This window comes from Eufriesea mexicana, unplaced genomic scaffold (genome assembly GCF_001483705.2).
Source record: "Eufriesea mexicana isolate 0111107269 unplaced genomic scaffold, ASM148370v2 scaffold794, whole genome shotgun sequence".
Lineage (NCBI taxonomy): Eukaryota > Metazoa > Arthropoda > Insecta > Hymenoptera > Apidae > Eufriesea > Eufriesea mexicana.
The window spans coordinates 955,114-969,803 of record NW_016908953.1 but is presented as its reverse complement, the minus strand read 5'-3'; the positions used below and the strand labels follow the sequence as shown (position 1 = coordinate 969,803).

Below are 14,690 nucleotides of genomic sequence, written 5' to 3'. Positions count from 1 at the left end.
GACGCTCTTTTTTTCATTTTCTTCGCAGATCGCCAGTAAGTTCGAGGATCGAACCATCGGCGCAAGAAGTGAACAAGGAAAAGTCGGTAATATTACGTTCGATCGTGAAAGAAGAGGACCAATCGACGAACCGACCATACGAAATTTCGAAAAGTTGCCGCGAAATCGAAAATCCAATCTTGAATTCACACGCGGAAGACCAGAAAGGAACGACGAAAAAAGAGGCAATCATCGAAGGAAAGAACTGCAGTTCCTCTGACCAAACCTCGAGGCAAACTTTCTATCAGTGTGAAGTGTGTAAAAAGCTTTTCAGGACAAAGAACCTGTACGAGGGCCATCTGGTGTCGCATAGCGATGCTCGACCCTATCAGTGCGACATCTGCGCAAAGTCCTTCAAGAGGACCAACACTTTAGCCGTCCATAGAAGAATCCACACCCGGGAAAGGAACTTCGTTTGCGACGTGTGCGGGCACGCGTTCGTTCAGGCCTTCCAATTGACCACCCATCAGAGACGCCATTTCGACAAGTACACGAGATACTGCGAGGTCTGTAAAAAGGGATTCTTCACGAATGCCGAACTACACGGTCACATGAACGTGAAGCACGGAGCCAAAGAACACGTATGTCACTCATGTAACAAGTCTTTTCCTAATAATCATACCTTGGTGAAGCATCTGAAGGTCCACGATCCGAATTTCAAGCCTGTGAAGCATCAGTGCGAGTTCTGTGGTAAGACGTTCGTGTACAAGAATTCTCTGGTGTTCCACGTGAAGTCACACATGGGTGAAAACAAGCACGACTGCCATCTTTGCGGTAAATCGGTGTCTTCCAAGGGATCTCTGCAGGATCATCTGCGACTGCACAGCGGAGAGAAGCTGCTGATCTGCGACGTCTGTGGTAAAGCCTTTCGCAAAAGGAGCACCTTGGTAGTTCACAAAAGGACCCACACGGGAGAGAAACCGTATACCTGTGATACATGTGGGAAATCGTTCACGCAACACTCCACGTTGGTCATTCACAAACGTTATCACACCGGTCAGAGACCGTATCAGTGCGAGTTTTGTAACAAATCGTTCGTTTCCAGGTCGTCGTTGAATGCTCACAATAAAGTGCACACGGTGAACGTCACCACGGTGGACCAAACGGAGTGATTGTACAAGGACTTCTTTTTTAGTAATTTTTGACAATAAAAGGCGGGATATTTGTAAAGGAAAAGAAAGTCAAGTAAAATGGACTTTGAGCTCGCGCGAGGTCTTAGATGAAACGAAAGGTCGAAATTTTAGACGCTACTTTCATACCTGATTGTAAATTTATTTTCATTCATTTTCCATTGCATATGATCGAGCTTAGATTTGATATGCAATGAGGTGAATCCGTGAATAAAACGGAAATTGATACTAACGTCGGCATAATTATGTTTTAAGTAGAGCTATTGGCTATAATACATCGAAAGGAATTTTACTGGTGCCAAAGTTTTAAGCTGAAAATCTTCAGTTATATTTTTATATCCTTTTATCTCTGTACGGTCGAGAATATTTCGATTTTAGCTTCGCCTCTTGGGTAATATATCGAAACATATCACTGTCATGTATTATATTTTTTACAGTATTACTTTACTTTACTGTACATACGCGGTTTAGAGGGGAAGAAAGATATCTGTGTACAATGTACACCATCAGCCAGTCGCTGACGAATTTGTAAATTGTTCATGTCGAACATAGTATTTTTCCAAGTTACTTAACTACCGTTGCATGTACAATTTTGTTAAATAAAATAACTGTTTGACATGGTCCAAACACGAGCACTGTGTTATTAGAAACGTAATTTCAAAGTACCATCTTCACGATTTTTCTTTCTTTCTTGCACACTGCTAGACCCTCCAGCGTGTGACTTACACGTGTTTCTCGTGTAACGAATTTCCAAACATGTCTATCTATTTAGGAACGTCACATTGAAACCGTAGAGCGTGCTCGATAATCGACCGATCGCTTCCAGGTATGCGATTTGAAAACGCGTTCCGAGCGCAGAAAGACTCCGATTACCCAACAAGGACATCCGATACTGATGTGGCCCTTCGAATTTTTACATTTCAGGTACAACCAGCTACCCTTCTCCGAAGAGTATTACCCGATGGCGATGTTGACGAAGCTCGACCTGGTGAAGAAGGACGTGGATCCAGAGGACGGAGACCCTGTGAAAACAAAGGAGCTAGCCGGGAGCACGACCATTCTGCCTATGAACCAGGAGGAAAGTTTCATCAAACAAGAAGTGAACGACGAGGACGACGAAGAAGATCTCCCTCTGGCTTACCACTGCAAACTCTGCGGCGTGTTCTTCGCCTCTCAAGCATTGCTGGACAATCACGAGATCGAGCACAAGGGTAAACGCAAGAACACCTGCGCCACGTGTGGAAGAGTGTTCAGAACGTACGTGAATTTGCGGAAACATATGAAGAAGCACTCGGGTCGTAAAAGTGGACGCAAAGGGAGCAACGCGTCAACGGTGACCAACCGTACGAACGCTCTGAAAGTGAAGAAAGAGAAGCCAGAACTGGAGTTCCTATGTAAAACCTGTAACAAGGTATTCCGGCACAAGAGCAACTACCAGAAGCATTTGATGCGGCACACCGTCGGCGATCTCACCTGCAAGCACTGCCCCAAGAAGTTCCGTCTGTTCCGTGATCTGACCAGGCACGAGAAGACTCACTTCTATCCCAGCTACATGTGCAAGGAATGCGACTACGAGACCACCGTATTGGCAGCACTGAGCATTCACATGTTACGGCATACGGATAAGGCTGAATTGCCATTCAAGTGCAACGACTGCGACAAACGTTTCCGTAAAGCGATCGACCTGCAGGAACACTACAATATACACTCCGGGGACAAGCCATTCGTTTGCCAGTTATGTGGTAGCGCTTTCTACCTCAGACGACAGCTCTCCGCTCACTGTAGACGTATGCATCCCGAAATGAAGGCTAACAAAGTAACCAGCACTGCCTGTGACATCTGTGGCCGAGTCCTTGCTACCAAGAGGTCGCTGTTCCGTCACAAGGAGAGCCACAATCCCACGAAACTGTATCTGTGCGACTACTGCGGCAAGAGTCTCAGCAGCGCGGAACATCTGAAGAAACACAGACGCATCCACACTGGCGAGAAACCGTACGTCTGCGACATCTGTGGCAAGGGTTTCACCGACTCTGAGAATCTCAGGATGCATAGGAGGGTGCACACCGGTGAGAAACCTTACAAGTGTGATCAGTGTCCGAAAGCGTTCTCGCAGAGGTCCACGTTAACTATTCACAAGCGAGGACACACAGGAGAACGACCGTACGTGTGCCAGATCTGTAACCGTGGCTTCTCGTGTCAGGGCAACCTGACGACTCATCAGAAGTCCACCTGCGTATAAACGCGAGTGCCTTCTTCCTCGAGGGTAGAACTCTGAATAGAAGGAGAGAAAGAGAGAGAGAGAGAGAGAGAGAGAGAGAGAGAGAGAGCATTGTGGGATTCACTCTCGGTACCACCGTGTCGTCGTCGTCGAGGCTGGTTACTCCATTGGTGCTGATATCACTACGGAAGATACTGTTTCCTGGTGTACAGGAATCGTAACTCGTCGTGATCGACGACGAAACAGAAGCGTGTGACGTTTCGACCAATGAAGATGAGGACGAAGCGTTGAATGAGCATAGACGAAGAAGCGAAACCGATCAATCAAATTTTTTTACGATTCGTATTGCGATTGAAATTATATTATCTGTTCATTGTTACGCGTTCGATGCTTTTCCGAGTTTCTTTCACGCAGTTCTTATGAGTTGTAACGAGTTGAGTGGCGAACAGTGGGCTTTTTCATTGAGTAGTAGTATTACTTAGTCGATCGACTGTCTAATTTCGTTTCGCTACCGTGTGCTGTAACGAAACGAAAAATCGTGTTGTACATCAGAGGATTCGAAGTTCATTCGAAGATTAAGAGAATATATCGACTGCAAGTCCCATGTTAGTTATGAGTACTGATATTCGTTATTATACGTTTAATAAAAAGAACAATAATCCACTGAAAATAACGAATCGTGCGTAGCGACTTCATACTCCAATCGACCAACTTCTCATGCCTTTTACTTCTCGCACGGAACGATTCGATCGTTTCCCTTCATATCCTGGTTAATAAAGAGAACTGTTAGAGACAAACGCACAGTACCGTTACTTCCGTTATAGATACGCACAGCGATCTGGAAGAAGTTTCGACGAACGATGTGAAGCACGTATAACATGTTGAAAAATCACGTTGTTGATTGCAGAGCTATCCGGGTCGTAGATTGGGCCTCGAAATCCATAGACTGCGGCGACCAGGCCACCAAGATATTCCATTCGACTTGCGGATCACCTTCGTCACCGGAACAGGTGAACTCATTGTTTCACACAAGCCAACATGTCCGATATCTCGAAGGCGATTAATAATGTTAATAAATTGTTAGGATCCATTGGCAGATTCACCGACAAAGAGGGACAGGATTATAAGAACGGAAGATGGAGAACGGTACGTTTGTTCGGTTTGCAAACTGCATTTTGGCAGATCGAGAGAGTACAAGCGTCACATGGTGAAGCACAGCGATCTACGTCCATATCAATGCGGAGTTTGCAACAAAACGTTCAAACGTTCCTCGGAACTGGCGAACCACAGGCACCTTCATCGTGGCATCGAGTACAAGTGCGAGGTATGCGGGTACACCACGAACAACAAGTTTTCCGTAAGAACGCACTATCGACGAGTCCATCAGCGTGATTTCCGCTACCGTTGCGACCAATGTGATAAAAGTTACATGTCCAATTGCGAACTGGAGGATCATAAGGCCAGTCACCTAGGCAAGAAGACGTTCGTCTGCGAACTCTGTGGGAACGCCTATTTGCAGAAGTCCTACTTGGTGTCCCATAAACGGGCGGTTCACAAGATCCTAAAGAGATCGGCGAAAATATTCCAGTGCGACGTTTGCAGCAAGACATTCCCCAGTGAGCAAACTCTTCGTACTCACGCTAGTGTACACCAGAAGGAATTTCTGTGCGCCCTGTGCGGCAACAAATTCGCGACCAATCAAGGCCTGAAGATGCACAACCGGAGGCACACGGGAGAGAAACCGTATGCGTGTAAAGTTTGTTCGAAAGCTTTTACCAGGTCGACTACGCTCAGAGTGCACGAGTTGACGCACACGGGAGAAAGACCGTACGTGTGTGATCTATGTGGACAGAATTTCACTCAGAGAAGCAGCATGATGGTGCATCGTAAAAAGCATCCCGGAAATCATCCTCGGCCGCCACCTTTGATACTGAACAAACCCGAGGATGATGATAATGACGATGAACATATGTTATAGTGTTTTTTGGGCATCGATGATCATTTGAAAGGAACTAGGATATACTGAAACGTGGGGACTCGAGTGACTTTTGAGAGATTCGATAATGGAATTGTGTGAGATATCGAAGATCTCAGAGAATTCCAATTTCGCGTGTGTTTACGAACTCGTTTACGTTACGCTTCGCTCGACTGCATTACGCTTCTAAGTTTTTCTTTCGTTCGCTATTCCAGCAGTAAATCTCGCATTTTCGCAAAATAAATCCGGTCGTTTTACGTCATTAATTGGATGATCGTTCGATTTGCCCCTTTGACGAGTGATGAATTATTTGTCACGACAATGATATTTTTATAATCGAATAAAAGCTGCTTTACGTACCCGTAAATCTGGAGTTTCACAAAGGGAGATTGTCCGCCGTGCGTTTTACAGATATTCGTTCACTGTTAAGCCTGTAGCGTTATTTTGTATCTCGTTTAAGTCTTCAGTTAGAGAGTATCATACCGAAAAGACGCAGGATATAACGATGAAGCTCTTACGAACTGCAAAGCCGTGAAAATGCTACGAATATTGATTACAGAAGCTGCTTCTCGTTAGCGATTAAAATATTCGAATTAACTACTAATAAGACTCGAATATGTACATAAAATAGTGTACTTAAGCAGGCGGTTGGTGTAAAGTACGGCACATAACCGAGGGTTTCGGGGTCACAGTGTAAAAATACACGGCGATATAGATCGTTAAGTACGAATCAAGCCTTACGAATTTCACGTCGATTGCGAGAAAGAGAATGCGAGAGAGGGAGAGAAAGAAAAGAAACCGAGAGAATGGAAGCGAGTTTCATAAACGTCGGTTGTTCTAGAAGCTGTGACAATTTTACTAATGTAAGTAGACACTGACTGTAAATTCACATTAATCGGGAGATCGAATTGTTTTCAGTGCAATGTTCGACGCATTCATTGCTTGTACTGAATTCTTTGTTCCTTTAATTAAATCCTTTTCAGAAATCGCTCGATCGTTCTCACTATGCCGTATATATTCATTGTGTGTTATCCGCACCATGCTCCTCACCCTTTTCGTTTAACACGCATAATATTCTTAAACACTCGATCATCAGCAAGAATCAAACGAATAAACAAGACATCAAATCCATCAGAAGCGGATCTGTGACCGTTCCTCCCGATTCTCTCCCTGTTTTATTTACTTATCTTCTTTATTCTTCTTTTTTAAAAATTTTTTTTTTTTTTTTATTCTTTATTTTATCTAAACCTAGTATACCGATCACTTTCTTACGACTGACTAAACGAATGGATGTTTCAGGAGGTCTACGAACGCAGAAACGTCCCTGGACCAGAGTAGAAATGATCGAGTGCCGTTCCAAGTTACTGTTGTTCCAGCTTCCAGCCCGATTGCGCATAATTCGACACCGTGGAAAATCGAAATAGACGACGATGACGACGACGACGATGACGAGGACGAGGACAGTGAAAGAACAATGGACGCCGATGAAAGCGCAATATTTTACAGTCCTCCTTCGGGGAGAAAAGTGATCGACGATCCAACAGTTGACTCGGTAAAGACAGTTTTGGTGCCTGTCAGAGACCCAGTGACGAAGGAAATTAGGAACATGTTGGTGCCTGTTGAAGTTAGGGACGAGTCTGGATTGAACATAATTAAAAGTGTGCTGATACCATTTCACGGAGAGGATGGATTAATGTCTTACGAAATCAAAAAGGTTGTAGTACCCATCAAGCCGGAATTGAGCTTCCCTCAAAAGAAAAGACCTAAGAATAAATTATTAGCGAATAAAACTAAAAGCAAGCAAGTGACTTGTAAGAAAGAGGAGGAGAAACGAAACGAAGAGAAACAGAAAGAAAGAAAGAAGGTGATATTAGAGAATAAGGTGAGAAAACGAGAAGGAAAGGAACGAAAGCAACCGGAAAAGAGGATAGAGAAGGAAACGGAAAAAATGCCAGAATCGGAAGGAGAAAGTGTATTAGAAACGAATGCTGCGAAAGAGGAAGTGGATCAAATATTAGACACTCTGCGAAACATTTGTCCTTTTTGTCAGAAACATTTTAAAGATGAAGATCAAATGCAAAAGCACGTTCTTAAGACACACAAGAAACCGTACAACTGCGACAAGTGCCATAAAGGCTATTTCTCTGACTTCGCCTTGGAGGAACACCAGAAAACGCACGAAGTGGTCTCGTTCTACCAGTGTTCCGTTTGTCAAATGCAGTACAAAACCATGACTGGCCTAAAGCATCATCAGATCCGCGAGCACAGTGACATAGACCCGAAATTCACCTGCGACTACTGTGGGAAACGATTCAAACTAAAGTTGGACTTGGGTCTTCATATCGACAGGTCTCACATGAACGTCTCCCACATTTGTAGATTCTGCGGCATGGCCGTGAAAAACATAGTGCATCACGAGCTGAAGCACGAGAAGAATAAGAAAGTCAGCTCTCTGTACCGTTGCAGCATCTGTCCCAGAAAGTTCAAAGCGTGGAACAGTTTGGAAAACCATTTGCTGATGAAGCACAAAGCTCCGAAGGAGGGATCTGACATGTTAAGGACGCTGTGTGAGAAGAAGTTCCAATCCAGGAGTGACTTTTATCAGCACGTGCTCAGTCAAGTAGAGGCTAAGCAACATAAGTGCGTGGTTTGCGACAAAACTTTCGCCTCTGAGTATAATCTTCGAAATCACGTGACCTTGCATTCTCAGACTTACCTGTGCTCCCAGTGTGGTAAGAATTTCACCACGAAGTATTCGTTGAAGCTGCATCTTCGCAAGCACACCGGAGAACGACCGTATCAGTGTAAAATATGCTTGAAGACATTCGCCAGATCGGCTTCTCTTAGGGTACATAGGCTAACTCATACAGGAGAAAGACCGTACGTGTGCGATTTGTGTGGTCAAAGTTTCACTCAGAGAGGTAGCATGATGGCGCATCGACGCAAGCACCCCGGAAGCCATCCGCCACCGCCACCTCTGATGCTTAGCAGACTCGAAAATAACGAGCACTAGTTTTGTTCTAGCGTCAAAGTCTGTGCATGTTGTAAAGTTAAAATGTTTATATGATAATCGATGTAAATTTGGGGAATATCGTGGTACAAACGGTACAAAGGTGGGGTTACAGAAAAGACACGGTCATCTAGTTTCACGGGGTTGTATTACTCTTCATAAGTCATTCAGATTTCGTGTTTGTCATTCGCATAATCGTGTTTGTAAAATATCATCGTCACTCTTTACATGCATTTGCAATATTGTCCGCCCCGTGTTAATTTTATTTATAAAGGATTGTATTTTTATAACCGACTAAAGGTTGTCTCCTGTGTCGTTAACTTCGTTCCCGCAAGAATTGTGCGTACTTCTTTTTTCAAAGATTTGCAGTATTATTGTGCATTATTGTATCCTGACGACGTATCAATTCTTCTATTGTCACACGAAATATATATTACAGAATATATATTCAAAAGGCGTAGAACATAATATTTTTATGTTCATGAGGTTTTTTATTTTTTTTCTTCTTCTTTTATCAGACGAAATGTTAATTTTGTCGTTGCCGGTGACAATACTCAAATCGCGTTTTACGTTGGACATAATATTGTACATAGTCCATTATACTAAGATAAATAGTTACTGTAAAATACGGCGCATAAGTCAGAGTATGACATAAACAATTTGCAAAATACAATTCTTACCAGAAAGTACGAAGGGAGCAGTGCAAATAGAAAATTAAAAATTGTTATTTATACATTTGCGAGTATCACGTTGACTGTAAGGATGAATGTAAACGAGTTTCATCGCTCTCAGATGCCTTGTTTAAATCACGAAGTTTGATTACTTCTAAGTGTCACGCGTTATAAATTCATATTAATTTCGAGATCGTTATTAACATTCGACGCATTTATTTCTTGTACTAGATTATTTGTTCCTTCGATTAAATCCTTTTTCATAATTGTTAAACACTCATTATGTAATTCTTGTCTATCCATTTATTTCCCTCTTCGCTTCTTGCCACCGACGTTCTATAATATTTATAAGATTCACAGGAGAATTCAATATAAATAAATAAGATTATTGACTGTTACAGACTTGACTGTTTTGCAACCAGATCCACCCAATTTCCAACTGTTTTTTGTTCACCTGCCTGCGCTGATTCTTTCTTCTACGACTGACTAAACGAATCGGTGTTTCAGGAAGTCGACGGTGATGGAAAGGTCTACGGCACAGAACTCGACGCAACAAGTTGTTATATTATGTCGCACACTCACTGCTCAGGACCATGGAAAGTTTACTCAACGGCCGCTGAAACTTAAAGTTATTCCAGTTTCCAACACTGACGTAAACAGTAAGGTATCTACAAAAATTGTAAGAAATTGTAACAGACTTAATAAGCAACGGATGTTGAGGAAAAGCAAAGATAGTTTAACCAACGATTCCTCACGGAATGGAATTAACTTTGGTTTAATTTCTAACGGAAAGATTCTTAATAATCGTGTTTGGTTAAAGGAAGTTAACAGTAATTTGTCGCTGAACAAAACGAATAATAACTCCATCGGGAAGATGCACGAAGACTCGAATATAGATTCAGTAAAACAGGTATTGGTTCCAGTTAGGGACCCAGTGACCAACGAGACCAAGAACATGTTGGTGCCGATCGAGGTGACAGATGCTTCTGGATTGAACGTAATCAAAAGTGTTTTGATACCGAATCGTGATAAAGACGGTTTCGTATCGTACGATATTAAGAAAGTCGTAGTACCTATCAAACCAGAATCGAAGTTATGTCGGACGACAAAGGACGAGGACAAAGTAATACCGATTGGTGATAAAGTGAAGAGAAAAAAGAAGAAAGACGAAGTAAAAGAACACGAACAGCTAACGCCTAGTGAAAACGAAGTAAACAAGGTAGAAAATAAGGAAACGTTAGATTCTCGTCTGCAAGTAACGACAGACGAAAATGGAGTGCCTCGGATAGAAGATAAAACAGAAGAAGTCGAGCAAGGTCAGGATCAAGAGGGAGAAATAATGGAAGAAATAATACAAAGCCAAGTGGAACAGCGAGAAGACGAAGGGGAAGACACTAAAACTTTAACAGTGGTTCATCCAGTGATCCAGGAAGAAGAGACAGACCAAATACTGGAAAACCTGAAGACCATCTGTCCAGTTTGTCAAAAGATCTTCAAGAACGAGAGCCTGATGCAAAGGCACGTGCGTAAATTTCACGAGAAAACGTATCCCTGTGACAAGTGTAACAAATGCTATTCGTCTAAGCCAGGCCTGCAAGAGCACAAGAAGTCTCACGAAGACGATTCGTATCTACAATGCTCCATGTGTCATCTAAAGTACAAACGTAAGGCTGGACTGAAGAATCATCAGATCCGCGTGCACAGTAACGTGGATCCAAAGTTCATGTGCGACTACTGTGGAAAACGTTTCAAGCTGAAGATCGACCTGGGTGTCCACATCGAGAAGACCCACATGAACGTCGCCCACATCTGTAAAATCTGCGGTAAAGTCGTCAGGAACATCACGCACCACGAATGGCAGCACGAGAGAGTGGCCAAAAGGGTCGTTTATCGCTATCGTTGCAATCTTTGCCCAAAGAAGTTCACGACCAGCAACAATTTGGACAATCACTTGCTCATGCACAAGGATGGTTTCAAGTGCAGCCTCTGTAACGAAGTTTTCTCTTCACCGTTCTCCCTTGGGAGCCACAAGAGCACGAAGCACAGACCAGGTGCGACTTGCACCATCTGCGAGAAGATGTTCAACAACACCAGCAATTTCTATCAACACGTACTCACCCATGCTGGAGTCAGACCATACAAATGCGACATTTGCGGAGAGGACTACACGCAGAGATCTAGCGTTCTGAGACATCGAAAGACTCACCCTGGTCCTCTTCCACCTTTCACGGAACCAACGCCAATCGCGGATATCGCCAGGAAGATATTGGAAAAACTCTCGAGTGTTTGAATTGCGAAGTATTATGATTCAGGTACATTGGATTTTATAGCAAAGTGTGGTAAAGTGAAATTAAGTGTATATAGGAAAACAACTGTTTTGAAAGTATCTAGGTGCTCTTGGACAAATATGTATAGTATATGATCTCGTTTACTATGGTCATTGAAAATGCAAAGCTTAAAAAGCGTTACGTTAAAAGATTTATTCTATCGCTTTGTTGTAATCTTATTAATCAGATTTCAAATCTGTAACAATTGTTATCGAGACTGTTTTCGAGCAGTCTAAAATTTTCAATATTATACAGAGAACTTTGGTTTCCAATTATAACAAGTTTGATTAGGAGTGTAGATATTCAGTAGGAAAGATTATGAGTGATATGTGTATTCCACTTAGGTGTAACACGTCTTGTTTTTATGTTCCTTTTGTTAATCCACTTTAAATATTGGCTTTCTATTTAATAAGTGTCCTCTTAGACGGACACGTACTGTTTTTGTAATAAAATTTACAGAGAATTTCTTCTCAATCGTTCTAAAGTATTTTTCTAACCCGAAGTATAACAATTTCTAGTATATATTTTTCATAAACAAAGATCGTCAATAATGATTCGCTGAACTTATCGAGTAGTAAAATTTGTTTATCATGTGTCGAGCTACAAAAGTGACTGCCTGATGATTTCACGTATCTTACGTGAAAATAATCGCATTTAGATACCACAGTTTGTACGATATAGTGTGCATTTAAACGACGCAAAAGTAAGTTACATTTTTAATATATTTCAGACATTCGGATAGCGTTAATATAAATTGTGATTTCGCATATGTTATCTCGAGGTTTATTTGACAATTTCCATGTCGAAGGAAAATACATTATCAAGTAGTGTTCACGTTTAAAATATTTTTTTTACGAATATCGAAAACTTTGCTTTGTCGACTGAAAACATTATTAACAAATCACTATTCCGAATTTTGTAAATAGTATTCTCAAACCTCGCACGCTATTCTCACAAACTGACACATACTATCCTTGTTTCAGAGAAGAGCCTGTCCCAGATCCAGCACGAAATTCGTCTTACTGTTTGACAGTGGTCGACTCGCAGAGGCACGAGGGTGACAAAGCACCGAGAAGAAGATCGGAACAAATCCTATCATCGAATCTCGTGGATACGGAACCAGAAGATCCTCTGAACGAATCACACCGATGCAATTCCCTCATCGAGTCAGACCACGACTCGGAAAATTTACAGAACAGTAGGAAAAAGTTTAAAATATTGGAAGCAGAGTTTGAAACCGGTTCAGCGAAGATAGAAGTCGACTTGACCATTCTAAAGAAAGACGAAGTCGAGGTGGATCAAGTTTTGGATAAGATTAGAAACACTTGCCCCTTCTGCGAGAAACGTTTCGACAACGCGAAGAAGGTAGAGAATCACGTGACCTACGTGCACCGAAAACCCTATAAATGCGACATGTGCAAAAGAGCGTGTCACACTGCTCGAGCGTTGGAAGAGCACAAGATGATCCATCGACCGGATTACTTCTTCGAGTGCGAGATCTGTCGCGTGAAGTATAAAAGCGAGGACAGTCTGAAGAGACACAACATGCGTACTCACAGCGACTACGAGTCGAAGTACGTGTGCGAACACTGTGGTCGCAGCTACAAGCTGAAGATCGACCTGACGCATCACATGAAGAGGGCTCACGTCTCGGAGTTGCAGATCTGTCGATTTTGCGGCAAAGAGGTGAAAGACGTGAAGGGCCACGAGTGGAGACACCAGAAACGCAACAAAGAAGTGAAATACGAGCACTCTTGTCATTTATGTCGCAAGAAGTTCCATCATAGGAGCAGACTGGACAATCATTTGAGACTCCACGAGAAAGGCTTCAAGTGCGAGGAGTGTGGCAAAGAATATCGAGGAACTCGTGAACTGATGAGTCACAAGAGGTTCAAGCATGGCCAGGCCAAGATTCTCACCTGTATACTGTGTCAAAAAGCCTTCCCTTCCAACAGCAACTTTTATCAACACGTGTTAACGCACGCTGGTATCAGACCGTATAAGTGTGACGTTTGCGAAGAGGATTTCACGCAACGTTCCAGTCTTCTAAGACACAGGAGACATCATCCTGGACCACTTCCGCCGTTGCACTCCACTCATCCTCAGATCGCTGAGTTGGCTAGAAGTTATCTGCAGAAGCTACAGAGTGACCAGATCGACAAAAGCTGCGTGTTGAACGCGAAATTATGATCTCTTTGAAAGCACGTTCTTCCTCGGAAGAATGCTAACTCCAGGAACGATTTTGAATATCTGATGTTCAGTTTTTAAGGGAGCAATTAGCGTAGTTTGGCAGATAGTTGAAATTTTTGACGTAGATGATGTTGAGTTTATGAGAGGTTTGTACTTAGGTGCATTTAAGGATTTCATTATGATAAGTTCATTGATCTCAAACGATTTTACTACAATATCCGAGTCTTAATTGTAACAACGAAGGGGCTTCGATGATTTTAATTATTCATAAGTCTATGTAGGTTCTATGATCCGTAGTAATCAAAGTTTACTATGATTCTATAATAGTTCAGTGATTTTTGAAGAAGGAAATTCTTGGAAAAGTTCAAAGAGTTATCGAATTATCGATATTTTTTATATTTAAAAATATAAGTTTTAGATATTTTAATACGTATTTTAATCTAACGATGTTTTTGGGTGATATCGTTATTTTATATGAATTTTACAATTTTATTAGACATATAAGTATATTGCATTCTTGACAGAAACATTAATAGAAGACGTCTGTTCACAGTTAGCAATTTTTCAAAACAGCAGAATTATTTCGAATTCTAATGACAGTAAACGAGGATAATTAACTTAAAATATTACTTCGTTTGCAAGGTACTGAGTTCCAATGCATTTTAATGATAATATATGTACATATGCATATTTGTAATAAGCAACCACGTTTTTTATCTGTAAAAACGACTAAACTCTGGAAATCAACATTTTTGTACATTTGTATATACGTAGATAACTATTTCTAAAAATAAAGCCATAACAAATGTCAATTCTAAAATATATGAAATACTATAGTACACGAATTATCCTAATTCAGTTCCAAATCTTTTATATTTATGCATTTAGTCAATGGATAACAATATTATTCATAGCACTGAATATCAAACGAAACGATAAACATTAATTGGGCAATAGTGATAGCTTAATCGTGTTTTGGAAAATATCACTGAAAAAGGAAGATATGCTGAATTTATCAATGAAAATTATAACCATGATCTTACAGTACAATTATACTGACCTCGCAATATAATTGAGCCAAAATTTTCGTAATTATCGTCATTTTATCTTTTATCTCGCTACTTATCACA

General features: G+C 41.6%; 6 protein-coding genes across 6 annotated transcripts in view; all 6 read left to right on the top strand.

Moving 5' to 3' along the window:
• LOC108546820 (zinc finger protein 268) overlaps window positions 1-1,396 on the top strand; it is a 19,129-nt gene extending 17,733 nt beyond the window's left edge. Inside the window, exon 9 of the mRNA XM_017899077.1 lies at window positions 115-1,396. Coding sequence (XP_017754566.1) covers window positions 115-1,151 — 1,037 coding nt within the window. The 3' untranslated portion in view covers window positions 1,152-1,396. The remainder of the gene's footprint in view (window positions 1-114) is intronic.
• LOC108546806 (zinc finger protein 501) lies at window positions 1,363-3,408 on the top strand. The gene is made up of 2 exons (XM_017899064.1): window positions 1,363-1,367; window positions 2,094-3,408. Exons 1-2 carry the CDS (start codon window positions 1,363-1,365, stop codon window positions 3,406-3,408), a joined length of 1,320 nt encoding a protein of 439 aa, XP_017754553.1.
• Window positions 3,409-3,556: 148 nt separating this feature from the next.
• LOC108546819 (zinc finger protein 239-like) lies at window positions 3,557-5,752 on the top strand. Its single transcript, XM_017899076.1, has 2 exons — window positions 3,557-4,397; window positions 4,472-5,752. The coding sequence occupies exons 1-2, from the start codon at window positions 4,266-4,268 to the stop codon at window positions 5,363-5,365; spliced, it is 1,026 nt and encodes a 341-aa protein (XP_017754565.1). The 5' UTR covers window positions 3,557-4,265; the 3' UTR covers window positions 5,366-5,752.
• A 443-nt stretch (window positions 5,753-6,195) lies between these two features.
• Window positions 6,196-8,698, top strand: LOC108546821 (zinc finger protein 572-like). The gene is made up of 2 exons (XM_017899078.1): window positions 6,196-6,225; window positions 6,662-8,698. Coding segments are annotated over exons 1-2 (1,716 nt in total). The 5' UTR covers window positions 6,196-6,223; the 3' UTR covers window positions 8,376-8,698.
• An 865-nt stretch (window positions 8,699-9,563) lies between these two features.
• LOC108546805 (zinc finger protein 62 homolog) lies at window positions 9,564-11,333 on the top strand. Its single transcript, XM_017899063.1, has one exon. It carries the CDS (start codon window positions 9,564-9,566, stop codon window positions 11,331-11,333), a length of 1,770 nt encoding a protein of 589 aa, XP_017754552.1.
• A 355-nt stretch (window positions 11,334-11,688) lies between these two features.
• LOC108546804 (zinc finger protein 454) lies at window positions 11,689-13,560 on the top strand. Its single transcript, XM_017899062.1, has 2 exons — window positions 11,689-11,714; window positions 12,354-13,560. The coding sequence occupies exons 1-2, from the start codon at window positions 11,689-11,691 to the stop codon at window positions 13,558-13,560; spliced, it is 1,233 nt and encodes a 410-aa protein (XP_017754551.1).
• The last annotated feature ends 1,130 nt before the right edge of the window (window positions 13,561-14,690 follow it).